Genomic DNA, 27757 nt, shown 5'->3' on the forward strand with positions numbered 1-27757 from the left:
TGGCAGTCCTCTGTGCTCTGGGCATGATCACGCTCTTCTTCGTTCGACTGCCTCGAAAGGCAGATGTCGAAGAGGAGCCTCTACTTGCAGGAGACAACGCTTCCGAAGATACAGTCTAACGACAGCCTCGCCAATTTACTTAGACATAGACGAAACTGATTAGAGGAGTAGAAATGAGTTACGATCCTTTATATCTATAGGATTCCGATAGATGGAGCGTCATGGTTTTCTTTTTAGCGCATCGGTCCGAGTACACAATTACATAAATCTATTATCTCAGGCTCCACAGCAGTATACTTGTCAATAACGCAGAATACATCATTATTATCATCATATCAGATCACCAGCCTAGACTCTGTTGTCCCGTATATAGTAGCCCGCTGCAGATCTCACGCCGCACAACCGACCGGATCTGTGTCCATTGCCTCTAACAACGCTTTGGCTGTCTCCTGATCAGCTCGATATTCTGCACCGTCCTCCTCATGCCACGCTTTCTCAACCCACTCACCAGGGCCCTCGCCGCCATCATCAAAGCTGACGCCGTCAATATCACTGGGAGATCCAGTGTCCTCGTCGCGGAACCCAAACGCGTCCATGACATTGCCCTCCAGAATGTCCATGGCCTCGGCGAAAGCCTGGTCGGCCATCTCACCGATGTTGGCTTCCCCCACCACTGGCCCGTCAGGCGATGTCCCCTCCGTGCCGTGGCCCGTAGATGCCGGCGATGTTTCCTCGTCAGAAGGTAGAGTTTGCAGCGTGCCTGTCTCTAATCCAAAGGCCATCGCTTGATCAACTGCTGCCCAGTCCGACAATGTCTGCATAGATGGGCCAGACTGCGATGTCAGACCAGCCATAGTCTGGGCGGCCGCGGGCGCATTTTGCGGGACTTTCCCGCCGTGATGACCTAGTAAGATCTTTATTGGGCTGAAGCCGCCTGTAAAGAGTCCTCGCAGACTGGCAGGGAAATCACCTTCCTCAGGAAGCCTGTTCTTGCTTAGGCTGAGGTCCATCGTCAGCGCTAGGCGGAGATAGGCGGACGGATGTGATGACAGGATGTCTGTCCAGTCGCTGATGCCTCCTCCGTTGTTATTGCCGCCCTTACGGCTGTTGTTGCCGTCGTCAAGTTGCGCTAGGTTGATGATGTGTCTTATCGTCTCGCTGACCCAATCGACGCCGTCATATTGTGGTTGATATGTCTTCATGGCCTCGATCAGAATATTGAGGCGGTGCTGCTTGAGGGCTGACTGTGCATTAGGATCGAACGAATTTCCAGGCCCATTCGGGGAGGAGAGTTTCACGTCCAGTATGTGCAAAACCAGCGGAAGTGCCGTACAAGCGACCGCGCTTATAGGAAGCCAACGAGCCAGACGAAGCTGGATAAGCTCTTTGAGACACTCTGTTACCCCGGAAGAAGCATCCTGAATCTCGTACCGATTCTCGTAGATTGTCGACATGTCAGGACTTGCGTTGCCATCGAGACCAGGTGCGGCAGACGCGACGGCTAGATGGAGAATCTCGTGGTGGCATAGAGCCACTCTCGATGAACTGTAGAAGTGGTCAGCAACCCGGTACCCTGCTAAGCGTAATCACACTTACTGGTAATACATGTACATCATATTTGTGTACAATATTACCGAGTCATGTTGATACTCCTTCCCATTGCCGCTTGCACCTGTACTCATCCTTGCTACGCCGCCGCCGCCAAACATGGGAAATCGTAAGGTAGCCCCTTTATACCACCTTCTCAAGTCCGTCTTGCATTGCTTCACCTTACCCGCATCTTCCTCGGCCAATTGACGCCCCCAGCCAGGGAGATCGTCTAGCGGGAAAACTAGCATAAGTATATCGGTGAGAACGACACACAGTTCGACAATCTGGGCCAATATCTCGATCAAACATCTTTTTGTACCAGGATTGTACACCTTGCTCCTCTCAATTTCATCTCCAAGGTCACTGTAGCCCAGTGATGGATGCGCATCGAAATCAAAGTGTGCTCGTGTGATTTGGATGCTGCGCCGAACACACAAACCAATGACTCTGTCTCTGATTATACAACACCACCAGAGTCTCTTGAGAATGTTTTGGCGCTTGACCAGACGCGGGTGATGGGGGCCGTTGCCGGTAAGTATGGAGTAATAACGATGGGCTTCTGCGCTCTTGGCTTGTTGGATAGCTGTGCTCAGCCAGCCACTGTTTGGATTTTTGCTACCCTTATTCGTGGCGGGAGACCAGAAAGAGAGGAGGAGGGCGGCTTGGGCGATGGCAATCGACGAGGACTCGCTTTCAAAGTCGTAAAGCAGCTATCAATGTTAGTAAGTGTTTTACTTTGCACTATTAGAAACCTTTACCTTCGCTCGTCGATAGAAAGCCGCTCGGGTAGCTCGAATGCTTGGAAAGCCTAGAGCCTTGATGCTGTCTCGGGAAAGGAACTACTCAAGGTCAGCAGGTTATTTACAATCTGGCCTTGCTAACGTACATTGCAAGTGGCAAAGAGCATGGCTTGGAAGACTAGGAGAGACATCTTCTCCGGTGGAGCAGCGCCAAAGCCTTGGTGACAGTACATTTCCCAGAAGTCACCCTCATTGAAGAGAGGCAACAGAGGATGTACATGAAGGAAGTATTGCTGGACAAACTCATCCAGAACGGCTCTTGTGGGAACTCGTAGACATCCTTGCATGTCAAGATAGTTGACATCTTGAGGGAGAATGTTTGCAAGATTGCTGATAGCTAGCCACGGATAATAAGAGAATGTGATATCAGAGGTAAAGCCCATGTTCTGTTCTCCAGGCCATTGAAGCCCATTAGGGACTTGAGGCTGAGTTGGAGTGCTGGTACTAGTACGCTGATTCGAGGCATGGGGCAGTGCTGCCGGTCGGCTCTGACTTTTCGAAGCACCATTCGTTGTATCGGCAACATCAGGAACTCGAGGAGCGAGAGCGGGTTCGCTTCTTTCATTTCCTGCATCTGGAGTGCTTGTGATAGAGACGGGGCGCTCAGTTCCAGGGTGAGGAACTGGATCACCGTTTGTCCGTGATCGGACTACGGCTTCTGCCGAGTGACTGTGTTCACAGGCCTCTCCAGCGTATGGCGGATGCGATACTTGGACATTCTCGTTCTCGCGGTTTCTCCGGCTATGACAAGATATAAGTCAGGAGTGTAGGATGGATTTGTACGTAGTCAACTTACAATCTCGAAGCTCGACCGGTGACAACGCATGTTTCGCTGTCCAAGTAGCAGTTCATACACGGTCGGCCTCTTTGCGAGACATCACACCGAACCTTCCGAGACCTGCAAGACAAGCAAGCCTTTGGAGCTCGCTTTCTGACCTTGTTTGCAGCCTTGGGCTTCTGCTCGCCGGAGTCTACTTGTGCGGAAGACATCTTTGTTGTATCTTCCCTCCACAGAACTTTCCAGCTTGAGGTTTCACAGAATTACAAAATTCCGGAAGATGGAGGGGCACTGGGAGAAGAAAAGTTGGAGAAAGAAGGGACTGTGGGGTATGGGGAAAGCGCCACTATGGCCAAGCCATGCGTCTGGGGCCGTGCTGGAACTGAGACTAGTTGTGGAGGGGCAGCAAGTTTGAAGCTATTCCAAAGAATCCTGGGCAATGATTCGACAGTTCCCCTTGGGACGCTTCATCAGTAGTTCCACCATAGGTTGATTCCAGAGGTCAGTAGACACCGTTGCCTCCTCACTTGACCCGTTGCTCCGGACCTAGATCTCCAAAATTTGAAGTACTAATGCTGCAGAGACTCGCTGGTGGCCTTACATTCTTCACTTTTCCAACTTAGTTAAGCGAGTCTTCCTAGTTTAGGAGTTGCACCGGACTTCAATGACCGAGAGAGGAAGAACACACTCATGCATAATAGACTTCACACCGTTTTAATCATAACTTATTCTAATAATGTAAACACCAATGCAGTTTCAGAGCATTCGCTCGTCAGGCCGCTCTCGGCTCTCTAATCTGAAAGCCGCTCAGAGATACTGAATACGCCCCCCACTTGGAGAGGCCTCAATTGGGGCAGCTCATTGGGTACGGGCAGTTCATTAGACTCCGGATTTGCTTTACCGGCAATGACTGTCGATTGGGCAAATGACCTCGGTAATCTTCTTCCTAGCCGGGGCTAATTCTCCCCCACAATGATGGCTCCAAATACGACTGCGGGGGAGGTGCTCACTTCCTCTGAATGACGAGTCATTAGCGTGGAGAATCAGCCTCAACAATTATTCAGTATCAAGGGCCTTTTGTAGATACAGGACTCCGATCTTGGGACCCGAGAAAAAGTGATAGGCCTCTCTGCTTTTAGGCATGATGGACTATGGTCTAGACGAATGCCACACCTCCTACCTCAAGACTCCCAGTTGCTAGACATGACAGTTCATCAGTTCGGTGCTGAAGTGCAGAGGGATAGAAAACTTTCGACTCATTATCTAAATCATGTCACAGTGTAGTCACGGTAGAACTCTTGTCTATCTTTTGACAGACGATTTAATCTCTCAGTTAGTCGTATTACTTGCCTTGCTTTAACTATAACTATTACTGGGATGTGCAGACCACGAACGGAGACATTGGCGTTAGCACGGTTCATTCGTGTAATGTGCAACAATTGTCCTGTTATACCTAGCTTCTAAAGATTGTTCTACCTTGCGGCCGTGGCCAAGGACCACGTTCTCCTTTGATAATACTCTTGAGACTATACTGCCTCTGACATGATGCTGAGGCCTGTACATTGGGGGCGTGGATCAAATGTTCTCATTGCATCGAAGGGGTTCGAATGGCATTCCAATTATAGTATCGCATCTCGCTACCTTCCCTCGTGGCTGACGCTTCAATCTGGGGGAGGGTTTTGTTGGTCGCAGCTTGGCGCCTCATTAACGGGCTTAGGGATGGTTGAGCTCATTCTCAAACTCGATATCTTTAATAAAATTGTCTTAACAACGACAAGCTCTAGCAGCAATGTGTCTCAATGACCGAAGTTGTAAAACGAGTAGCCGCGAAAACCTTGAATCACTCGGTGGACATATTCCACTTGCAACCGCATACATGCGGTGATAAGGCCATCGATTCGTTATTGATAGAGAATAATTCTCCGAACACCCGCAAGCAATGCCGAGATGCATCACAAATTCTGGATGCGAGAACCTGTAGGAATGCTTAGCCACACATTTGACATCCTCTGATGGCAATAGTCCGTGCTTAGTCTATCTATGGTCACTCGAAAAGGCATGAACACAGGAATTAAATGGTGTATGATGGGTATCAAGTTTCTTAGTTTCGTTAAAAGCTATCACTGTTTACGACGCTTGCGATTTGAGAGTTGCGGCTCATCTACCACTGGCCTCGCCTCTTCCTCACTTTCTTCGTCTGGATAGTCCACTCCTGAGGATTCTCCCTCATCTTCATCGTTGTCGTCCTCTGCATCGTCGCTCTCTGCGTCATCCTCCTCATCGCTTGAAACATCCAGAGGAATGACATCCTCACTATCCCCACTTGCTGATTCGGAATCCGACTCAATTTCCGGTTCGCTTTCGCTACCAAAGCCCTCGAAGTCACCTTCATCCTCTTCAATGTCTTTGCTGGGTGAAGGCTTGACTGGTGTTGACTCTGGTGCAACTTCTACGTCATCACGTTTCCTCTTCTTGGGCATCTCCCCTAAGCGACCCTCGCGACCCTCGGTAACTTCTCCATCGTCACCCTCAACCGTCGGAGGAGCAGTGAACCAGGGGATTCGACCGCGCATGAAGTCTGTCAAGACCATCTTTGCGATCGAGTCGAGATCCGGCTCACCACCCTTGAGCAAGCGACCTGATTTCCTTGCTAGCAGCTCGAGGAAGTGTATGTGGTCCTTCCACCCAGATAATTCGTAAGTCCTTTCCATGTGCTTCGGTTTGACCTTTGCCAACACCGCTGGAATGTACTGCTCGGGGTTGTCTACTTTCTCGACTCTCACGACACCTCGTAGGAGTAGTTCTTGAGGCGAGTCATGATGCTGCTGTGGGACAATACCAGGGCAGTCGATCAGGTATATCCTCTTCATGAGAGTGACGTACTCTAGAAATTGGATCAGCATGTATGTTGTGAAAACTGTGATACTCCTGTTACTTACGCCAGACTTTCGTCTCGCCAGGAATAGGGGCAACGGTAGCAACTTTCTTGCCCCGTAAGGTATTGATGACACTGGACTTGCCAGTATTCGGATAACCGATAAGGCCCACTGATACTTGCTTGCGGTCGGAGTGCAGCTTTGAGAACTGCCGAAGAAGGTTGATCAAGCTTCCCTTTCCAAACGGGTTCGTCATGCTGGCGCGGAAAGCCGCAGTAGGATATTCCTTTTGGAGAACTCTCACCCATTGTGCCTGCCGTCATGTTAGTTGCTGACGACAAAATTTCTCTTTTCAAATTTGATGAGAATAACAAGAATCACTTCAACTGCTGAAGTTTTGTATGAATTCATACTAAGAAATCCACCATGAAAAAGTACCCGTGAAGAGTGGGTGGACTTCAACTCAAAATGAAAACAACCCCAGATCTCACGACAGTCTCCAAAACGGATTCCGTCTAGCCCCAGCATAAGCCAAGAAATTCGAGAAACTGCAGTCACTCTGCCCGGTCCGTAACAGACAAGTCCCATAGTGCGAATGGTTGTGGAAAATGTCCTGACAAAAATACCGGGCATGAAAGGCATGGCACGAAGACGAGAGAAAGTTTGAAGCAAAGATATCACTTACAGCAACCTTTGTGGGAACAAGATCACACTTGTTGAGTCTGCGGCAAGTTAGATACATAGTGTCAGACAGTGAGGAGGAGGTCACATACACAAAGACTAGGTGCTTGTGGGGAGCCTCCTTTTTTAGATACTGCTCCACACTGCGACACCGTGTTCCCAGAGGATCCCGAGCATCGAGAAGGTGTAGGATGACGTCTGAAGAATCGATGACCTTGTAGAGTTCGTTCCATATCCTCTTGGACTGTCCTTTGCTAAAAACGGCTTCCGTAGCAGTGGTAACGTTTGCATCATCCTCGGCAGAGGCTCCAGGTTGACCAGCATCGCCACCAGACTGTCCACTCAAGAGTTTTATCTCCTCAAGTCGGTCATGATATTTATCGAGACTCTTCTCAGTATCATCTGCGAGCTCCGATATGCTTGCGACGCTCAGCTTGACTCTTTTCCTCTGCATCTTCGGCCCAAAAACCTCGGAGAACGGCGAGCTCTCGACAGTCATTTTAGCATGGTGCTTCTTGACGCCATTTTCTGTGTCTTGGCCATCGCGAACGAGAGACATCGGTAGCTTGTTGCTCTTGAGAAGGACTGAATACGGGTCGTTCTGTCTCTCCGCCATTGCTTCTCGGAAAGCAGTCAGAGACTCTTGCGAAATGACACGGGAGTTGGAGAACCATTTTCGATTTGGCTCGATTCTCGCATTCGGGACATCGCGAGACTGATAGGATGCAGCCTTGACAATTTTGCCATCGGCGTTCCTCTGTGCCTTGCCCTCCTTCAAGATGTTGAGCTGCTTTACCCGCTTGGCGGTGCGGTAGAAGTTCTCGCCCTTGACCTTGATGCCCTCACCGGTCTTGCCCTCGCGGGTCCGGCGGGCCTTTTCCTTTTTGAAACTTCCCATTGTAAGAGAGAAGCAATGGGAGAACACTCTCAAGGAGGATAAAGAAAAAGAGGCAACCTGTGCGCTCCTATGAAAGAATTGCGGAGTGCAAAAAGTGCGAGAGGTTGGTAAAAGAAAAGTGATGGTCCCGCCAGAGCTCGCCTAAAAAAATTCCCACAGTAGGGACTTTTCTTATCGGTGATAACCCACTTTCTTTATCGCACCACTGCTATTGGCACAGCCGGCAATCCAGTAAATCCGACTGGGAAGAAATTCACTGCTCAACCCATCAGTCCATTGACCTGCCTTCAGATGAGCACCTCCTGAGCATCGATTGCCGACTACGAGTGTTGCTCTCCGCAGCAGCATCACCGGCAAGATGCCTCCCTCATTACCTCAAGTGTCGATACGCTCGATACCATCAGCAATACAACCATCGACAGCTCTCAATGGCTCCGTCCCCCGAGCCTTCTCGACCTCCTCGGTCCGCCTAAACACACACATCCCTCCCGAATCCCCCAAGTTCATCAAGGTCCCGACACCTCCCCAGTCCGCCGAGGTCAAGAAGCCCTGGCAGAAGGGCACTCTCCCCGTCGCCCGCGACATCTTCCACAAGCGTGCCGGCGGCGCAGGCAAGGTCGCGGCCGGCTACGTCGAGCGAACGGCACCTCGATCTGCCGCCGAGGCCGCCGGCCAAGCGCCCAGGTCCGACGTCGACGCCTGGAAGCGCAGCATGGCCGAGTCTCGCCGGCAGTCGCTCGCCGCGGGTCTGCAGGGCTTGTGGAAGCGCAAGCAGCGGCGCGAGCGCCTCGCGGGCGCCAAGGCGCAGGCCAACTTCGAGCGCAACCGCGCCGCGGCGCTGGCGCCCGAGGGCCAGGACGACGTGCTGACGCGGTCATCCGTGCGGCTGCACACGTCGCAGAACACGGCAGTGGCTCCCGATCCGGAGCGGCCGGCCAAGATCGCCGAGTCGGCGGCGCGCACAGCGGCATTGCTTGCGGCCAAGTCGGAGGCGAGGAAGGACGCACTGCAGCAGCTGTACATTGCTGCGGGGGACTTCATCGTCACGGAGGCGGAGCTGGAAGCCAAGATCAACGAGCTCTTCGATGAGAAGTACTGGGAGCGCCAGGGCAGCCAGCGCGGCTTCTTCGGATCCGAGAATGCCTGGGATGCCTATGGTCCACCGATCCAGGTGCGCAACATGCTGGATGAGCTGAATCGCACCCAGCAGCGGGCGATGGACTTCAACACTACCGACTTGAGCCGAACAGCAAAGAGACAAAAGACCGTGACAGAGGAGTTGACCGGCGGAAAGATGGAGTGAGCCTTGTAATGGATAAGAGTAGGGATGAAGAGGATCAAGAATGAGAATTAGAAGATCTCAGGCCTGTACTGTACAATATCATGGCGTTCAAGGGTTTGGCACCTTGCTCATACCTGTAACGATATCATGCGCCCGCGTTCAGCAATCGCACAAAAGCATAGATCACATGCATGTATATAGACTATGGAATAATCATCTGTCTAAAGCGATAGAATATGTGCAGAAGTACCAAGACGCCATGAGCCCAATGCAATCCCGACAGCGTGCCTGGTTACAGACCGTGCTATTTATGTGTTAAGAAGATTCAAGACTATGGAGCGTGTAAGCTCCCTCTTCCAGCGCGCATTGATGATGCATGCCGGAAGTATATGCATGAAGTACCAACTCAATATTCCTACAAAGCGATCTCCATTAAGTCCTCCTCATTCTCGAAAGATATGCCCCCTATCGTTTCTCAACCAACATGATATGCATGGCAGCGTAGGCCAGTATGATGAAGACAACTCCGAAGACACCCAGACTGAGGATATCAGACCACATTGCCTGGTTGCTGAAACCAAAAGAGCTAAGGATAGCAGCACCGGGAACAGTGATATCCAGACCATATTGCTTGTCAATGAGAGTCAGCTCTTTGACCTCATTGACAATAAGAGACTCAAAGGCGTAGTGGAAGATTGACAGCCACTGCAGCCAAATAGCTGCGGCGGGAATCTTGTCGTGGTTAAGTAGGAGACCGGCAAAGAGGAGACTGAAGAGCATGACGAGACTGCCGATCAAGTTGGCGACACTTCCATCCTTGCAAACGATGCCGATGAACAGACAGATCGCCGCCGCAGCTAGGTTGAATAGAACCAGCACCAGGATGAAGGTGAAGAAGTGAGATGAATCGGCGATGAGACCAGTCATAGGATAGATGATTATACCCATCAGAATGGGAGGTATGATTCGCAAAGGCAAGATATCGAACAAGACCTTTGCGGCAAAATAGGTGATCGGGGAATAGTAACCGTTGGCTCGTTCCCGCACAAACAAGAGTCTCTCTGAAGCGAAGACGTTCAAGCTGGTCAGGGTACTGAAACCAAACAAGGCCAAAACAAAGAAAAAGAGACCGAGTCTGTTCTGGAAGCCCGGAATGTCGTTGGTCACGCCGTAGAAAAGGTACCCTGACAGAACCGCAAGAACGATGGCGATCGCGTAGTGAGTCAACATCAGTAAAGGATTGCGGTACAAATTCTTCCACGTCCTTTCGGATAGAATGACGAACTGGCGGAGGTATCCAATTCGGGCATATCCCTTACCCACGCCACTAATATTGATATTAGGTCCCTCGGGATCGTAACGATTGCCGTTCTGCCCATTTGCGTTCTGAGCGTTGCTTATAGCTTGCTCGACCTCTTCGTGTGTTGTTCTGGCGATATCAGATTCTGCATAAGCCTTGACTAGAATATCGAGATCCGTGCCTCCAGTTGCTACCGGAGGTGGATCATCATGGTCTTCAATAATTCGAAGTGGGACAACACCTGGAATTTCCTTCTGAAGTTTGTAGTCGCCTTCGCCATCAGAGGATGATCCTGCCATGACGTTGCTCTTGCGTCGAGTGAAAAGCTCGCGCTCTTGGCGTGCCTTGACAGAATCCTTCCGCTTTGGTCTGGGCCTCGAAGATGATGCCTCGACTCCACTATCCTCTGCAATGCTGCCTGAGACGCTTGCAATCGACTTGACCGCCCTGGTGCTGCTAGGGCCAACACTGGCAGAGTCGAGGGCGAGGGCTCCATCATCAAAGGGGGTGCTCACACCAGCATGCATGGTAAGATCAACGAGGTAATCAGCGATGTTGAAGCCTGGGGGGCAAGGATAGCCGATGTGATCGAAGTATTCCTGGCATTGTGGGAAAGGTCCAGAAAAGACGGTCTTGCCTTGGGCCAGGAGGATCAACCGATCGAAGAGAGCGACAATGTTAGATCGGGGCTGGTGAATGGTGAAGATGACAGTCCGCTTGTAGTCTTTTGCGAGAGTAACCAAACACTCAATGACATTGTAGGCGTTGTAGGCATCCAGACCACTCGTGGGTTCGTCCAGGAACAGGATCGAAGGGCTTGTAACCAATTCGCAAGCAATACCGACACGACGCTTTTCTCCGCCCGATATGCCGCGACCCTTCCCTTCTTCAGAACCTATAAGTGAGTCTCGGATGTGATGAATACCAAGCTGTTTCTCAACCTCGATAACTCTCTGCTCCTTGGCCGAACGGCTCATGTCGCGAGGAAGTCGAAGAAGAGCGCTGTTCAGGATTGTCTCGTGAACAGTGAGGGTTGGAAGCATGGTGTCCTCCTGATCAACAAAGCCCACAACGCTCTTGAAGTCGTGATCCGTTACCTTCTCGCCGTTTACAAAGAAGTCGCCATTGACCTCGCCGCGCTTGTTCTTTCTAGCGAGGATATCTAAGAACGTTGTCTTTCCGGCACCCGAAGCGCCCATGATCGCCGTGACTTCACCAGGGTGAGCGACTCCCTGGATCCCAAGCAGAATATGTTTGCCGTTCAGCTCGTAGGTAACATTCTCAAAATATAGAGATGCAGGCTTGTGATCTGCCATGAGCTTGAGGGCCTCGTCATCGGAGTCGTCCAGAGAAATAGCGCCATATCGGTATTGGCGTCTTGACAGGTACCATACAAGGAGAATCACGCCAACCAAGAAGAGTGAGCACCCAGCAATCACTCCTGCAATGAGAGGCGTATTGATCTTCGGTTTAGGTTTCTCATAGTAAGGGACTTCGGAGAAGTGCAGGCACTCGCCAGATCCGCAGGTCAGCGTGATGCTACGGTCACCAAACATCATACTGATTAGATCGTTCATGGCAGGTTCTTCGAACGCACAACTGCTGACACCTGATTTATCTTTGACGCAGTTGAATTCACCAGGGCCCTTGATCTCCTCTGCAAGGAAGTCGGTGATATCCACGGAGCCATTCTCGCCACAAAGCATGCGATCGGGTATGCACGAGCACTCGACCGTCTTGCAGTGGTACTCGGTCTTGTTTCTTGACGCATCGCTATAGTCGAGGGTTGAGACGCAGTCAGTAAGATGGCAATAGAATGACTCCCGCTGGTCGACCCAGACTGCTGCAAGTTAGCTGCATTGAAAACATAGGGACATCAGGTGGGGGATGATGCGCACATTGAAAGTCGCAGTTGCTATCCTTCTCTTCCTTCTCTTTCTGGCAGGTAAATGTCACCTGGGGTATCTGCGTCTTAAGCAACTCTCGGATCTTCTTGTTTGTGACATCACACATCTGGTAGTTGTTCTTGATGACCTCGCCATTTTGGTAGCAGATGCCACCGTCCTTTGACGCAGTCAATGCATCACAGACGTCATCTCTTGTACAGACATTGCAGTTGATACCGGTCCAGCCATCTTCGCAGTCGCATGTCTTCTCTGACCGCACAGGTCGGTTTAGGTTATCATGGGCGAGGGAACCGCACACTTGAAATGGCTCGTTAGCTTGTGGATAGCGGCATGGTCATATGAGATGCATACACGGCGATAGGCAGTCATCTCCTCCGAAACCGCTGGGACAAGTACATTTCCCGTTGAACTCGTTGCATTCGGCATATTGACCGCATTCAAATGCAGGTAGGAGACAGTTGAAGCTGGAAAAGGGCCTCATGTTAGCTTGCTGTCGGGGACACTGACAGCAGACGGATGGGGGCGGCGCACCATGGCGGACAGTCCTTCGGCCGATCGTCCATGAGCGCAAGCTCGGCGCGCATCATTTCGATGGACGAATAGTTCTTGGAAGCGGATGCAACACATGACAACGACAGCAGCCCTGCGAGGAGGGCGTAGGCCGTCCGAGGAGCCATGATGAGGCAGGGGGACGCTTTTGCGATGTTTGTTGAAGGTCTGAAGCTCGGTTGGCTGATGCTGGCTCAACTGGCTGATGAATGGATGGGGGTCTTAGCGTCGTGTCGTAGCTGTGCGCCTCGGATCGGCGCCTGCTGGTTGCGTTTGCAGGCGGCAGGCGCCACCTCACCCCCCACAAGCTCAGAAGCTTCGGAGTAGCCAAGCCCCGATAAGTTACCTCAACAACCACGCAGCTCTCTTGACATGCGACGGACGATCTTCACAGTTAGCTACGTGCACCTTGGATAATCAGATTATAGAAGCTACAGTACCATAACTATAGCAGAATTGAAATGAACAGCATGTTGATTTTTTGAAAGTCATCGAGAAGTGGCAGAGTCAAAAGATAACACAGATGGCTCGAGAGGAGGAGGCGCAAGATGAGGAGACATACACGGAGGATCGCAATGATACACCCCGAGCTGAAGGAGCGGACAGCGTATTGGGCGAAGATACCACTAACTAACCAGCACAGCAATACTTAAAGCTAAGGAGGTGCAGCCGCGAAGACATCCAATGTATGATGTATTCGATGAGATGAGATGAGATGAGATGACAGACGGCCTTATCATTCCTCACCTTTCTCGCCTACCAGCCTGTACAGTAGCAGCATCACCAGTCACAAGAAGCTGTTTTCGGCCAGGTGGACTGCTTGTTGAGCTCAGTGGTTGGTTGGCCCGCCTGGCTTAGTGGGACGGCAACCCATAGTAGGTACACTGACCCCGCCATTGTTCACTGCAAGCGAGTGACGTCTCTTCTCTTCAGATGGAGATCTACCTAGCACCAAAGGATGCAGCTGTCTTACTCAAGAAAGGCCCGCATGGCTAGTCTAGTGCGCCGCGCAGCTGCGCGAGAGCATCTGCACACGCCCTATCGATTTCAGGGGAAATATGCACTGTCAAATGCAATGTCAATCGATGACCTTGCAGGACTGTAGCAGGTATTAAAGAGTTCGGGGCCCATTTTCCTTCTGCCTGTCTGAAGACGGTTCGGGGTACCTCTGATATTGCGACTTGCTTCAGCCAAAATGGTGAAAATTGAACCTTTCGAAGTCGAACAATGGATGGACCGGTATGAGACCACGCCAGGGGTTCTCAACATCGCCGAGACATGTGCCGCCTCTGTATCCATCGGAGACTTGATGAAGTTGTCTACAGATAAATCGGCCGAAGGACTGTCATTATTGTCAAATAAGCTGACATATGGAGCAATCAGGGGCTCTGATGACCTTCGCGGACGTATTGCTGCCCTTTATTGCAAAGGTTCGCCGGAGCCGCTCGCCAGTCACCAAGTCATTGTTACTCCAGGTGCCATTGCCGCGAACTTCCTTCTCTTCTACTCTCTTGTTGGCCCTCGGGACCACGTAATCTGCGTGTATCCTACGTACCAGCAGCTGTACAGCGTTCCCGAAAGTTTAGGAGCCGAGGTATCTCTATGGAAGTTGAAAGAGGAGAATGGATATATACCAGATGTGGCAGAACTGGAAGGGCTAGTCAGGGAGAACACCAAGGTGAGCGAAGGGTGACAATAGTAAGCAAAACTAGAACTGATAAATTTTCAGATGATTGTCATAAATAATCCAAACAATCCCACAGGGGCCACCACTCCAAAGTCTGTACTTGCTAAGATCATAGAGTTTGCTAAGGCAAGAGACATTTACGTTCTCGGCGACGAGGTCTATCGGCCCCTTTTTCACAGTCTTCCCGCTGGAGAGGATATGCCTCCATCAGTGTTATCTTTTGGCTACGAGAAGGCCATCTCCACGGGCTCGATGTCCAAAGCTTTCTCCCTTGCCGGAATTCGCCTGGGCTGGGTAGCTTCTCGAGATCCGAGTATCATCGAGGCCGTTGCTGAGGCTAGAGACTACACTACGATTAGCGTCTCGCAACTAGATGACACAGTTGCGGCGTACGCCTTATCAGACGCTGTGCAGCCATCACTAATGAAGAGAAACATTGAATTGGCAAGGACAAATCTTGACTTACTGGATGCCTTTGTGCAGAAGCACAACTCTGTGTGCCACTGGGTCAAGCCAACAGCAGGCACAACGGCATTTGTGCAATTTCTCAGACGAGGAGAACCTGTCAATGACCCTGACTTCTGTCTCGATGTTTTGGAAAAGACAAAGGCAATGTTTCTGCCAGGTTCAAGGTGTTTTGGCCACGACGTAGACTTCAAGGGTTACGTCCGGATCGGTTATGTTAGTGACACCGCAGTACTGGAGGAGGCATTGCAAAAGTTGGGAAATTATGTTGAGGAGAACCTCTATTGAATTCAAAGATAGAGCGAATCGGTATCTTTACACCTTTCGACTCGGCTGTTCATTTTGTGCCGTGCGGTCAGATCTTGGGGAATTGAGCCCGATGGCGTTCGTCTTTACTTCCAGAAGGTCCACCTTCAAGGCAGTCAATGTATTATAGGAGAACAGCACATGCATTCCACGTGCACTGCTTAACTGTGGCTTTGCACCAGGTGAAGGATCGCCTAAACTCAAAGCTCTAATGGCTTAGCCGAGCGGCCGCCTTACTACTAAAGCTTCCTAGAGCACATGCAGTTGCAGCTGATCGACGCCCCGAACTTTAAGGCCATGGATTGCCGGTCAGTAGCGCTTGCGGGAAGGCTGCTGGGTGATCCCGTGTCTAAAGAAGGCGTTCCAGTCGTCTCGATTACCATGCTGATATTCACCAACAACAGGTGCAATTTCTGCGCCAGCGTCTTAGCAAGAACACAATGCGATGAAACAGGCACACTGTCGAGGTTCGTTTCAGATTTTGTCGACTGATGTAGCGGTCCTACAGAGTCTAGTTTTATACAACCGCCAACATAACACTTTAAGCGCGGCCGTACACTAATTCACGATAAGTGTTCTCAAAGACCTAGAGGTCTTCTGAATGGGAAAGGCTGTCTGTGCTTTTGATGGCAAGTAGTGATATTGTAGAGAAGAGTCTTCGGAGCAAGAGTCGTTCTGAACGGAGCGGCTGAGGTTTGCAGCCTACCTGGTAAGGTGAAAATTCCAGTGAGGAGGCATGTCTACACACCCCACCTTGGACATCCACATGCAGTAGTTACTCAGGAAATTTATTATTTTTCAGCTGAGAGAGTCTCCTAGGAGGGCAATTACCTGGTCTTGATATCGTACGTACAGCATCGACTTGCATACAGAGGTACGCCGCAGGAATGAGCTGAGAATAGATGCAAAAAGCGGCTCAGCATTGAAACAGAGGAAGGAATCCACTGAAGGAGCGGCCCAGCTGGAAGCCACCGCGTTACGTCAGGGGTCCTCGTGCTGTAGCCTGCGGCGCATATGTGCCCTGCCGTGCCCGAGTACCAATCAGGTCAGGCAACTCGCCCGCTAACTACCCGCTGCGGGTTTGACTAGGGCCAAGGGACCAAGGCCTGGGAGGCGAGCTCAGCCCAGAAATAATTCATCCTCAATCTCCCTGTCGTCCTTGGTGCTTCTTGGCATTCGCTCTCGTTGACTCTTCAGCGCTTGGCCTTTTCTTGGTTTTCTGCGAAAACCGTCCAGTTCCTTTGCCATCTGCGTTGTTTCTGACAATCAACTCTCCCTTCCTTTCTGCGTTCTTCAGTTTCTACCTCCTTTGCTATCCGCCGCGTCTCGGAGGGCGGATCCCATCTTCCCATCTCGAAACACGAACGCTTGCGCACGTCCGTTCGATCTGAATACGCCTCTTGCGATTACAACAATCCCTATATGCTGAAGATCATCGTCTATCATTAGCACCACTATCACTTAATTCCAGCATTTCTGTGCTGTGTTCCGTCGACTAGCTCGAACAAAGTCGGCAGCCCGACTAATACAGATTGGATTGCACCTTCAGTCAGCCATGAGGACCGCTTCCGCCCTTGCTGCGGGTACACTGTTCGCTACCGCGATCAAAGCTCAGAATGGCGTCGTTCAATGGGGTATCGAGCGGAAGCAACTGAAGCCCAAGCTGGGCAAACGTGCCGGCTCAACATTCGAGGAGGTCATCACGAACGAGCAAGCTCGAGGAGGTTACTTTGCCACTTGCAGCGTGGGAACTCCGGCACAGGACTTGACCCTGCAGTTGGACACTGGCAGTAGCGACATTTGGGTTCCCTACAGCCAAGCCAGCGTCTGTCAAGGCACTTCGGGCTCGGATGCTTGCACATTCGGATCTTGTAGGTCTTGCCCGTTAAAAGAGCTAACCAAGACATATGTGCTAACCATACCATCTAGTTGATCCCGACTCATCTTCAACCTTCGACAATGTTGGTGAGGGCGAATTTAGCATATCGTACGTGGACGGCAGTCATTCCAAAGGTGACTACTTCACCGATGCATTCCAGATTGCCGGTGCCAATATCAGCAACGTGACCATGGGCCTTGGAATTAACACGGACATCCCCTACGGCCTCGTGGGTGTCGGTTATGCTCTCAACGAGGCTATTGTGTTCGGAGAGAACTCAGAGTCGGCCGCCTACCCCAACTTGCCGGTAGTGATGAAGCAGGATGGCCTGATCAACTCCAATGCCTACAGCCTATGGCTCAACGATCTAGACTCTAGCACCGGAAACATCCTCTTTGGCGGCATTGACACCAAGAAGTATGAAGGCGACCTGACTAGGATCTCGATTTACAAGGATCCTCAGACGGAAGAATTCACTTCCTTCATTGTGGCTCTCACCTCTCTTACGGCCAAGAGCTCTACCGGAAACGATACTCTTACGTCTACAACGTTCCCAATTCCTGTGGTTCTTGACTCTGGAACAACACTGTCGTATCTCCCAACAGATCTCGCCGAACAGGTCTGGCAGGAGACTGGAGCCATCTACAATGGTGATCTGGGACTAGCAGTCATCCCATGCTCCATGCAGAACAGCAAGGGTACCTTCACCTTCGGATTTGCTGGCCCCGATGGCCCTCAGATCACAGTCGGCATGGACGAGCTTGTGTTGGATCTTACTAGTGGCCCGGCACCAACGTTTAGTGCTGGTAGGTATAAGGGCCAGGAGGCTTGCGAGTTTGGCATTCAGAACTTTAGCAGTGATCCCTTCCTGCTCGGCGACACTTTCCTGCGATCTGCCTATGTCGTCTATGATCTCGAGAACAATGAGATTGGCATTGCGGCCACAGACTTCAACGCCACAGAGTCAAACATCGTTGCCTTTGCAAGCGAGGGTGCTCAGATCCCTTCAGCTACAGAGGCTCCGAACCAGGCCCAAGCTACCAATGTCCCCAGCTTCACACAACCGGCCTATGCTGCAGCATCTGGCTTTGGTGTGGATAGTGCCGCATCGATGCCATCCCCTTTGGGCATGTCACAGATGCTTGTGCTTGGGGCCGCACTTGCTTTGACCTCTGTTGGCACTGGCTTCTTCTCCTTCTTCTAGTTTCTTGCTACGCTATACATACCCCATTTCCTCCTGGTAATGATACCCCCTTAAGGCTTTGTGGCCTAACACTTCGGGATAGAGATTTCAAAAGAAGAAGAAGAGAGTTTGAGATAAGGCGACAGTGGTGGCAGTTGCTGAGTACATCAGCTGGAATTGTTGAACAAGGAACATGCATTGTTGGAGTTGGCTTGATGTTTCATGGCGTTTTGCTTGTTCTTGTATTCATGGCTGCATAGATATGGCAACTCAAATATGACAGAATCAATTTGTATTGTGAAAAAGCTTTCTGAACGGCAACACATTCGGAAGTCTAGATATGTATCTAGGTTTCAGCACCTGCAGGTACTGTACCTCCGATCTCCCGTCTGTCGCGTCAAGCTCGATAAGATAAGGAGGCAGTGGGTCATCGGGAGATCCCACAGCCAATTATGTTCCTTTTTTTTGGGTACGGGTCCGGGGTCCAAAAAATTACTTGAGATTCTCAGTCCACCCGAAAATCGTCGTGTAATTCCCTTCTTTTCCCCAGTCTCTCCTTAAATTCGCACCCTTTCTTTTTCGCCAAATATGAGGGCACACAGGACTGTGGCCGTCTTGACTGACGGTCGCATACTCAGTGCGAGCAATGGCATACGGCATTTCACGTTGGCTTGCAGAGTTGCCGCTGCCTCTGCGCCGGCGCGATGGACGCCTTCGCAGGGCCAGAGCAGACGCAGCTTCAGCAAGACCTCCAAGCTGCGGTCTATGAGCGCTGCACAGGAAGCGTGAGCAGAGCAATGCAGAGACTGCATCTCCTGTATGTGATTGACTAACATGGCTACTTTGACAGTCTGAAAGCTGCCAAGGAGGGAGCAAATCTGTCCGCTGAGGATGTTGCGGCTAAGATGAGCCCCGAAGAGGCGAAGCGATTGTCGCGAGTACGGAACATTGGTATTGCTGTGCGTATCTGGGTATTGCAAGACTGAATGTCATGCCAGGGCACTAATTGAAGCAGGCACACATCGACAGCGGCAAAACCACCGTCACCGAGCGCGTTCTTTTCTACACGGGTCGAATCGGGGCAATCCACGAAGTTCGCGGCCGAGACGCCGTCGGCGCCAAGATGGACTCCATGGAGCTGGAGCGTGAGCGTGGTATTACCATTCAGTCAGCTGCGACATTCTGCGACTGGAAGAAGTCGGAGAATGGACAGCTCGAGACCTACCACATCAACCTGATCGACACACCAGGACATATCGACTTCACGATCGAGGTAGAGCGTGCTCTGCGTGTGCTGGATGGTGCGGTCATGATTCTGTGCGCCGTCAGCGGTGTCCAGAGTCAGACGATCACGGTCGACAGGCAAATGAAGCGTTACAACGTCCCCAGAATCAGCTTCGTAAACAAGATGGATCGTATGGGCGCAAACCCGTGGAAGGCTGTCGAACAGATCAACTCTAAGCTCAAGATCCCCGCCGCGGCACTACAAATCCCAATTGGCTCGGAGAAGGAGTTTGAGGGTGTTGTCGACTTGATCAACATGAGGTCCATTCGCAATGATGGCGCCAGAGGCACCATCGTCAAAGTTTCCAACGAGATCCCGGAGGATTTGAAGGAGCTAGCGCAGCAGAAGAGACAGGAACTCATTGAGAAGCTGGCTGATGTTGATGACGAGATGGCTGAGCTGTTCCTCGACGAACAAGTGCCCACTCCTGAACAGATCATGGCCGCGATTCGTCGATCCACCATCGCTCTGAAGTTCTCGCCAGTTCTTATGGGTACTGCTTTGGCCGATAAGTGCATTCAGCCTATGCTCGATGCTGTGTGTGACTTCCTGCCGAACCCTTCAGAGACTCCTAACATGGCACTTGACCGCTCACAAGGCGAGAGGCCCGTTCAGCTGATTCCCTACAACTCTCTGCCCTATGTTGGTCTCGCTTTCAAGCTTGAGGAGAACCCCTATGGCCAGCTCACCTACATGCGTGTGTACCAGGGTGCCCTGAAGAAGGGTAGCTATCTCTTCAACTCTCGCACTGGCAAGAAGGTCCGCATTCCCCGTATTGTGCGCATGCACTCCAACGAGATGGAGGATGTCGCCGAGGTCGGTGCTGGAGAAATCTGCGCCGTCTTCGGTGTTGAATGCGCATCTGGAGATACTTTCACCGACGGAAACCTGCCCTACGCCATGTCGTCTATGTACGTCCCCGATGCGGTCATGTCCCTTTCCATCAAGCCCAAGCGCAGCAGCGATGCGGACTCTTTCTCGAAGGCGATGAACCGCTTCCAGCGTGAGGATCCCACTTTCCGTCTGCACGTCGACGAGGAGAGTGAAGAAACCATTATCTCGGGCATGGGCGAATTGCATCTCGAAATCTACATCGAGCGTCTGCGTCGCGAATACAAGTGCGACTGCGAAACAGGCCAGCCTAGAGTCGCGTACCGTGAGACCATCACTCGCCGCGCTGACTTCGACTTCTTGCTCAAGCGACAGAGCGGCGGTCCCGGTGATTTCGCTCGTGTGGCTGGATGGATCGAGCCGAACCCGGAGCACGCGGAGAACAACCACTTCGAGACCCAGGTTGTCGGTGGAAATATCCCCGATAAGTACCTTTCCGCCTGTGGCAAAGGTTTCCAGGAAGCTTGCGAGAAGGGCCCTCTTCTGGGCCACAAGGTTATCGGTGCCTCCATGGTTGTCAATGATGGTGCCACTCACGTTACTGATTCGTCTGATTATGCTTTCAACCTGGCTACCCAGATGGCTTTCCGCAAGGCATTCAACGATGCTGGCGGACAAGTGTTGGAGCCCCTGATGAAGACGACTATTACTGCACCCAACGAGTTCCAAGGCAACATCCTTATGTTGATGAATAAGCGAGGTACCATTGTTGACACGGAGATTGGCGTTGACGACTTCACCCTCATTGCGGACTGCTCGCTGAATGCTATGTTCGGCTTCAGCTCCCACTTGCGTGCGGCCACCCAGGGCAAGGGCGAGTTCGGTATGGAATTTAGCCACTATGCGCCCGCCCCTATGCAATTACAGTAAGTGTCTTGACCTTGAACTCATTTTTCATAACAGAAGCTCATCACATCACCTATAGGAAGGAGCTCGTTGCCAAGTATGAGAAGGAGTTGGAAGCCAAGCGTACAAAGTAAGCGAGCTGGCTCTGGATTTGATGTGTCGGCAGAGGCCTGGTCGACCTCATATTGCAAGTGCCATGCTGGAGTGGCGAGTGTGCGGATGATGATGTACCACAACCTTGGGCATAATCTGTACTGTAGGTCTACTTGTGTGTACAATACTGGTTTGTATATATAGATGCCGATGGCAATGTTTGTCCATCAGGCAAGCTGCATGGAGAATGGCGCTTAAGAATTGACGAACATAGATGAATATCGGAACTAAATATATACAGACATCCTCCCTCTAGACACATATGCCTTCTCTAAGCTGTCCATTGTGCGGACCTGGTTTTGTCACAGATAAGACAAGTAGTAAGCAGATCCGGAGGAAGATAGATCAAACATGTAAATGACTTTTGTAGTATCCGCTTTTATATACAAATATGGTCACATTGTCAAAAGATTCACCAAGAGCATCTTCTATTCACGTAGACGTCCGAACCCAAGCCCCGGCGGGTATCTATAGCCTCTTGAGAATGTCCTCCACGACCTCTGTAGTTGTTGACTTTCCGCCCAAGTCAGGGGTGAGGTACTTGCCCTCCTCCAGGTTGGCATCGACAGCAGCGTAGATCTTGCCGGCAGCCTCCTCCTCGTTCATAAACTCCAGCATGACGGCCACACTGCGGAGGGTGGCAATGGGGTTGGCGATGTTCTGGCCCATGATATCCGGTGCACTACCGTGGCACGGCTCACCGATGGCGAAGCCGTCACCAACATTGGCGCTGGGCACGAGGCCGAGCGAGCCGACCAGGCCGGCAGCGTCGTCGGAGAGGAGGTCACCGTACAGGTTCGGGGCGACGATGACGTCGTACGGCTCGGGATTGATGAAGAGCTTGTAGAACATCGAGTCGATGATCTGCTCGTCGACCTTGATGGACTTGAACTTGGGGTCGGCGAGGGCCTCGCGCGCAATGGCGCGGAACAGGCCGTCGGTCTGGGGCAGGACGTTGGACTTGTGGGTGATGGTGACGGCGGGGCCGGCGTGGGTGCTGGGAACACCCGACTCGCGGATCTTCTGGCGGCGCAGGGCGATCTCGCCGGCCATGGTGGCGATGCGGTGGGAGGCGCGCTCGGAGATGCGCTTGATGGCCTCGCCGACGCGGCCGTTCTGGTCGTACTGCTTCTCCTCCTTGACGTACAGGTCCTCGGTGTTCTCGCGCACGATGACCATGTCGACCATGGGCTCGGCCTTGAACTTGAGCACGCGGCCCTTGACCGGCCGCACGTTGGCGTACAGGTCGAGCTTCTTGCGCAGCGCCACGATGGGCGAGCTGTAGCCCTTGACTGTGTGCGTCGGCGAGCTGACGGCGCCGAACAGCGCGCCGTCGCACTCCTTCTTCAGCGTCTCGACCGTCTTGTCGGGCAGCGCGACGCCTTGCTTCTCGAATGTCTCGAAGCCGGCCTCGAGGTCGACGAAGGAGAACTTGAGCCCGAGGGAGGAGGGGAGCGCCTCGAGGATGCGTCGTCCGGCGGGGATGACCTCCTTGCCGATGCCATCACCGGGGATGAGGCCTGGAGAGAGCTGCGTTAGCTAAGAGAACAAGCACATCTCAATGTAGCATGCGACTCACCTATCCTGAGACTTCTGGCGGCCATTGTGCTCAGCATCGATGCTCCGCTTGAGGTATAAAGTCAGTCTGTTCAGCCTAAATTGACACTGAGAAGGTCACCAAGACACAACAGGCCGTCTCTCTTCAAGCTGGCCGTTCAATTGGACTTTTGGAGTTTTTCGGCGTGATGCAATTCGGCAACGGCTAGAAATTGTCAAAATCTACCCCAGCAAAGCTGCACTGTGGGGCAGTCGCCGGTCCCGGGATCGGAGAGCAGCCCTGGAGGCCAGCGGGAACCAACCGCGGCCCAGTTGGCTTTACCTCACAGAGTTAGTGGGGCAGGACAGGGGAGCTGTCAAAACCCCCCCGGAGCTCATCATGCACATGGAAGGTCTTGAAACAGAGCGCCCCCTTTTCCCCGTATCCTTCTCAGAATGGCTGTTGATCAAGGCGATAGTCATATTGTCAAGTGTTGTGTCGACTAAGTCGGGTCCTTCACTTGTGAGCATGACGAGGAAGATCCTGAACAGTCTCTTGACAAGGAGTATTCAGTGTTCTAGAAAACCCACGATATTAGCAGGGATGCCTCTGATATCTGCTCGGAACTAGGCAAATCCTTGGAATTGCTGATCGCGTGGGGAGAGACGCCAACGAAGCCAACCCCGCAAGGCCAGCGAGACAGACTGAGTCTTGAGTTCGGGTGAGGCTATACGATAGAGTCACGCAGAAAGGACAAGAAGTCTGTTGGGCGTTGACTCGACTCGATCATACATTCTCGATCGTCTGAGAAGTGCGGTGAAGAGCTTATTGGCTACCCTACGGAGTAGTATGGTCGCGACACGCATCGCGCTACGGGGCTACCCCTTTTCCTCCTGTTCGCTATACACTCCTGCCATGTGTAAGACGAATCTTGCAAGAGGGTGTGTCCAGGTTCTGGAAATGCTACGGCAGTATCTACATGATTATCTATTCCCAGCCGGCCATTGACGGCATTCGTACAGCCACATGCAGACTTCATCCGCATTGCTTGCTTGACCCTTTCTGGCCCAGCCAATCCATGCGCTCGGAGCCTGCCTTTCTGCTGCAAACTCGACGACTCCTGCGTCAAGGTCAAGGCTGCATTGCATGACTGGATCTTGAATAGGTAGTCTAACCTCAGGAGGGAATCTGGCCCACCTACACCCTCGCCCTCTCAAAATGCCACTTCTAATTTCAATTTCAAGGGCCACTTAACGGTAGGTATTAGGTAGTTAAGGCAACACAATTTACCAAGGGAACCCCCCCGGGCAGCATAATAAGGCCACCTCCCGTCTCCTACTGCTCGCTCCCGAGACAACCACCAGAAATATTTATCGCAAACGCACCATATCCGCCGTTCACAGAGGCTTCCTCTCCACCAGCGTCTGGTTGTGCCCGCCGGCCTGCCCAGAAGACTTCGCAACCCTCGGCAATTCTCGCGCGCGCGCGCTGACCACAGGAGGAGGACCCTGCCCTGCGGTAGCTGCTCTAGTGGGCCTCGACCTGCAGCTTTCCTGACGCGGAGAGCTCCAAGCAGCACCAATAAGGAGAAAGCTGTCGTGCGCCGCCTGAAACCTCGACAACTCACTTGGACACCTTTCGGAATTGATTTTAACAAGCCCAACCTCGACTGCCTTGTCCTTCCTCGAAATAGCAAACAATCAAACCGTATACCTGCCAGAGCGCATCGTTGTTGCTATCAAGGGCCGCAAACATGAGCAAAGTCGGCAATCTTCGGGCCATGTTTGAGCAAAAGGGGGAGAGCAGCCCGCCAGACAACAGAGGAAGATCGCCTGGGCTGACTACTCCGAGTAAGTTTCCTGCCTAGTTCTTTCCTGGAGAGCACTACTGTATACATATCTTTTTGATATGCGAAAGCCACGTACTTTATGGAAAGGCCAATCATCTCTGTTCCACACACAGACTAATTGAACTCTATTCTGACAGCTCCGAGCGAGTCTCCCCGACCACTCTCCAAAGTTCGGGCTGGCTTCATAGCAGTCGAGAAAGACGGCAGAATAGGCCTGCAACGGGATCCAAGCATAGACTCGAACACGTCACATCGAAAACTGAGCATCGGCACAGACACAGAAACCCCCCCAGCCCTACAAGAAAAGACCAATGTGTTTGCTCGCGACATGGGGCGACTAGGCACATCACCGGGCTCCAACAATGTCCTGACCAATTCCAACTCCTTCAATGCCAATCGCACCAACATCTCAAAAGAGACCATTCCCGAATCCCCCAGAACCGAATCAATATCGAGCTTCCCCGTCAGGAAAAAGGGTGGCGCTGACGTAGAGGCACCAGCCCTAAACCCAGACAAGCAGACGGATCATGAAGAGCCCAAGACTAAGATGCTCGCCGGGGGCCCAACAGACAAGGCAGCAGTTAAGAATGGTGCTTTGTATGAAAGCGGAGGCTTTGGCGAGAGTCTGAATGGTGCCGATAGCGGGAAACCAAAGGCGAAAGCACACACCAAGGAGGCACCCAAGTCGACCGCGTCCAAGACCAAAGCTGCACCAATTGTGACTGCTGCGAAGGCAGCATCTAAGCCGGCAAAGTCTCCTACCGTGAAGACGCCGACAACTCCGACGATAACACAACACAAACCTCCTACCAAGACCGCAGAGAAGAAGGTTGCCGAACCGACAAAAACTGCCACTCCAAAGGCTTCTGTCTCCGCCACCAGCACCAAGCCTACAGCCTCAACTCCCTCTTCTACAAGGAAACTGGCACCTGTGACGATCTCCCCTGCAAATACAGGCTTTGTCAAGCCCAAGGTCAAATCTCCTACACGACCAGTCAAGCTACCTCCAGGCTTAACAACCCACACAGCTGCATCAGGGTCGAAAGTCAATGTGCCAAGATCACTGTCTAGGCAATCCGGCAGCCTCCACTCAGCACACCCACCTGTTGGCCGCTCTCCCAGCAGGGCGAGCATCTCTACGGTTGCATCAACGGCCACGGGGAAGAACCTTAAGAGGCAGTCTTCTGTCATTGGCCGGCCACGCCCCAGCTTGGGACCCCCTCCAAAGCAGCCGGCTAGGGACCATCCGCCCACCAAGAGGGAGTCAGCGGTGGACGAGGGCTTCCTCGCCAGGATGATGAGACCCACTCAGGCGAGCAGCAGCAAAACGCACGACAAGGCGCCGGTAACGCCGCCCAGGAAGGTGGCGGCACCGGTCAAGAAGACTCTGGCAAAAGATGTCCACCATGTCAAGAAAGATCCGGTGGTCAGGAAACTCGTGCCTAAGGTGGTTGCGCCCGCCGCGGCTCCGGAGAAGCCCAAGGAGGAGACATCGGCAGCCAAGGAGATTGCTCCTGTGGTTGAGCAAACGGCTTCTGCTGAGGAGGCAATAAGCGTTGCTAAGGAGGTAGAGGGCGACGTCGCCCTGCCCGAGGAGAAGGACGCCGAGCCGGAGGTCGAGACTCAGGTTGAGGAAGAGACCCCGGTTGAAGAGCCGACTCCAGTGGTCCAAAAGGACGTTGAGATCGCACCAGCACCGGAGCAGCCAGAATCCCAGCTGGAGGAGTCGCAACCCGCGGAGATCCCCCGAGCGTCGGAAGCCGCTCCTGAAGAATCTCATGAGCCGGAGATAGAAGAGGCTGCTGAGCCGCTCTTGAACGGAGATCACAAGGAGACAGAAGAGAACCCGACGGAGGAGCCAGTTGAAGAGGCCGCACTTGAGACTGAGCCAGAGGAAAAGCCCGAGCCTATCATTGAAGCTCCAATTGCTGAAGAACACGAGGAGGAGGAGGAGGAGGAGGAGGAGAAGGCTACAAACAGTGTAGACTCTGAGCCTGAGGCTGCCGTCAAGGCCGAGCCTGAAGCCACTGCTGTGTAAGAAAGAAAAGATTGCATACACCCTTTGATCTTGAATGAGGAGAGGCAATTTGTCTTTCTGGAGGAGATTTTTACCCTCTTGTGATACCTGGTTGGAGCAAAGGAGTTGCTGCTGGCGGACGCAGTAGATTATACAAAAAAGTTACAGCGCCTTGTTAGACAGAATGGAGACATCTACCCTCGCACTGTTTTTAATGCTTAAAGTGATGTAGATTGTTCTCGCCTTGAGAAATGCTGTGGCTGCCAGCAAGTATGATACAATAAGTAAGCCCTTACACTTTTGTACATGGTATATAGATCATGGACCATCCGCATGTCGACCAGATGGTCCAGACTCTGCGGATCTGCTCCGGAGTTCAACGCCTTGTTTTGACATGAGAGATGAATGCATCTTCCAGACCCCCTCTTGCCTAGTCTCAGTCTTTCTCCCTCCACCAGTTCAATGCTCATCACGACACCCTGCAAAGCACCAATCCGCCAACCTTCTTTTCTATCGCCTCCCGGACCTCCAAGACGCCTCGATCCGTGCTCAGGAACAAGCTCTCACCCAGCGTGAGGCCCTTGACATAGCCCGCAGGGAACCCCCTCGCCACGCGCTCGAGGGAGCCGAGGTCGAGGGTGACGGAGCGGCTGGGCTTGCTGACGGCCTGGAGGCGGCGCATGACGGGCTCGTTGTTCCAGTACTTGAGGCCGAGCCACAGGCGGCGGCTGGCGACGTTGGCGGCGGTGACGGGCTCGGGCTCGGCGGACAGCAGGGCCTCGGGCGGCGGCGGCGTGGGCCCCCCGCGCGTCACCGACGAGATGTAGCCCGCGCGGTGCAGCGCGAGCGCCAGCCGCAGGTTGTACTGGTGGTTGGGCAGGGAGGTGAGGCCGAGCCGCGCCTTGGAGGCGTTCTGCAGGTGCGAGCAGGCGTGCACGATCTGCTGGATGCCCATGGTGACGGTAGGCTGTGAGGAGGTTTGGGGGGATTGGTCGAGG

General features: G+C 52.5%; 8 protein-coding genes across 8 annotated transcripts; 4 read left to right on the top strand and 4 right to left on the bottom strand.

The window, feature by feature from the left end:
• Positions 1–389: 389 nt before the first annotated feature.
• Positions 390–1613, bottom strand: UCRPA7_5666 (putative fungal specific transcription factor domain-containing protein; the record flags this gene model as incomplete). Its single annotated transcript, XM_007918211.1, has 2 exons — positions 390–1545; positions 1597–1613. 2 exons carry the CDS (start codon positions 1611–1613, stop codon positions 390–392), a joined length of 1173 nt encoding a protein of 390 aa, XP_007916402.1.
• Positions 1614–5288: 3675 nt separating this feature from the next.
• UCRPA7_5667 (putative nucleolar gtp-binding protein 2 protein) lies at positions 5289–7623 on the bottom strand (the record flags this gene model as incomplete). The annotated part of the gene is made up of 4 exons (XM_007918212.1): positions 5289–6052; positions 6108–6357; positions 6730–6766; positions 6818–7623. 4 exons carry the CDS (start codon positions 7621–7623, stop codon positions 5289–5291), a joined length of 1857 nt encoding a protein of 618 aa, XP_007916403.1.
• Positions 7624–7981: 358 nt separating this feature from the next.
• UCRPA7_5668 (hypothetical protein) lies at positions 7982–8926 on the top strand (the record flags this gene model as incomplete). The annotated part of the gene is made up of 1 exon (XM_007918213.1): positions 7982–8926. The coding sequence occupies one exon, from the start codon at positions 7982–7984 to the stop codon at positions 8924–8926; it is 945 nt and encodes a 314-aa protein (XP_007916404.1).
• Positions 8927–16674: 7748 nt separating this feature from the next.
• Positions 16675–18202, top strand: UCRPA7_5670 (putative elongation factor g mitochondrial precursor protein; the record flags this gene model as incomplete). Its single annotated transcript, XM_007918214.1, has 2 exons — positions 16675–16990; positions 17049–18202. The coding sequence occupies 2 exons, from the start codon at positions 16675–16677 to the stop codon at positions 18200–18202; spliced, it is 1470 nt and encodes a 489-aa protein (XP_007916405.1).
• Positions 18203–18946: 744 nt separating this feature from the next.
• On the top strand, positions 18947–21337 carry UCRPA7_5671 (putative elongation factor g mitochondrial precursor protein; the record flags this gene model as incomplete). The annotated part of the gene is made up of 4 exons (XM_007918215.1): positions 18947–18966; positions 19032–19140; positions 19197–21223; positions 21283–21337. 4 exons carry the CDS (start codon positions 18947–18949, stop codon positions 21335–21337), a joined length of 2211 nt encoding a protein of 736 aa, XP_007916406.1.
• Positions 21338–21824: 487 nt separating this feature from the next.
• UCRPA7_5672 (putative homoisocitrate dehydrogenase protein) lies at positions 21825–22960 on the bottom strand (the record flags this gene model as incomplete). Its single annotated transcript, XM_007918216.1, has 2 exons — positions 21825–22876; positions 22936–22960. The coding sequence occupies 2 exons, from the start codon at positions 22958–22960 to the stop codon at positions 21825–21827; spliced, it is 1077 nt and encodes a 358-aa protein (XP_007916407.1).
• Positions 22961–25070: 2110 nt separating this feature from the next.
• Positions 25071–26780, top strand: UCRPA7_5673 (putative mucin-7 precursor protein; the record flags this gene model as incomplete). Its single annotated transcript, XM_007918217.1, has 1 exon — positions 25071–26780. One exon carries the CDS (start codon positions 25071–25073, stop codon positions 26778–26780), a length of 1710 nt encoding a protein of 569 aa, XP_007916408.1.
• A 448-nt stretch (positions 26781–27228) lies between these two features.
• On the bottom strand, positions 27229–27714 carry UCRPA7_5674 (putative mitochondrial 37s ribosomal protein s8 protein; the record flags this gene model as incomplete). The annotated part of the gene is made up of 1 exon (XM_007918218.1): positions 27229–27714. One exon carries the CDS (start codon positions 27712–27714, stop codon positions 27229–27231), a length of 486 nt encoding a protein of 161 aa, XP_007916409.1.
• Positions 27715–27757: the final 43 nt, after the last annotated feature.

This window comes from Phaeoacremonium minimum (genome assembly GCF_000392275.1).
Source record: "Phaeoacremonium minimum UCRPA7 unplaced genomic scaffold PA7_03_scaffold_424, whole genome shotgun sequence".
Taxonomy (NCBI): Eukaryota; Fungi; Ascomycota; class Sordariomycetes; order Togniniales; family Togniniaceae; genus Phaeoacremonium; species Phaeoacremonium minimum.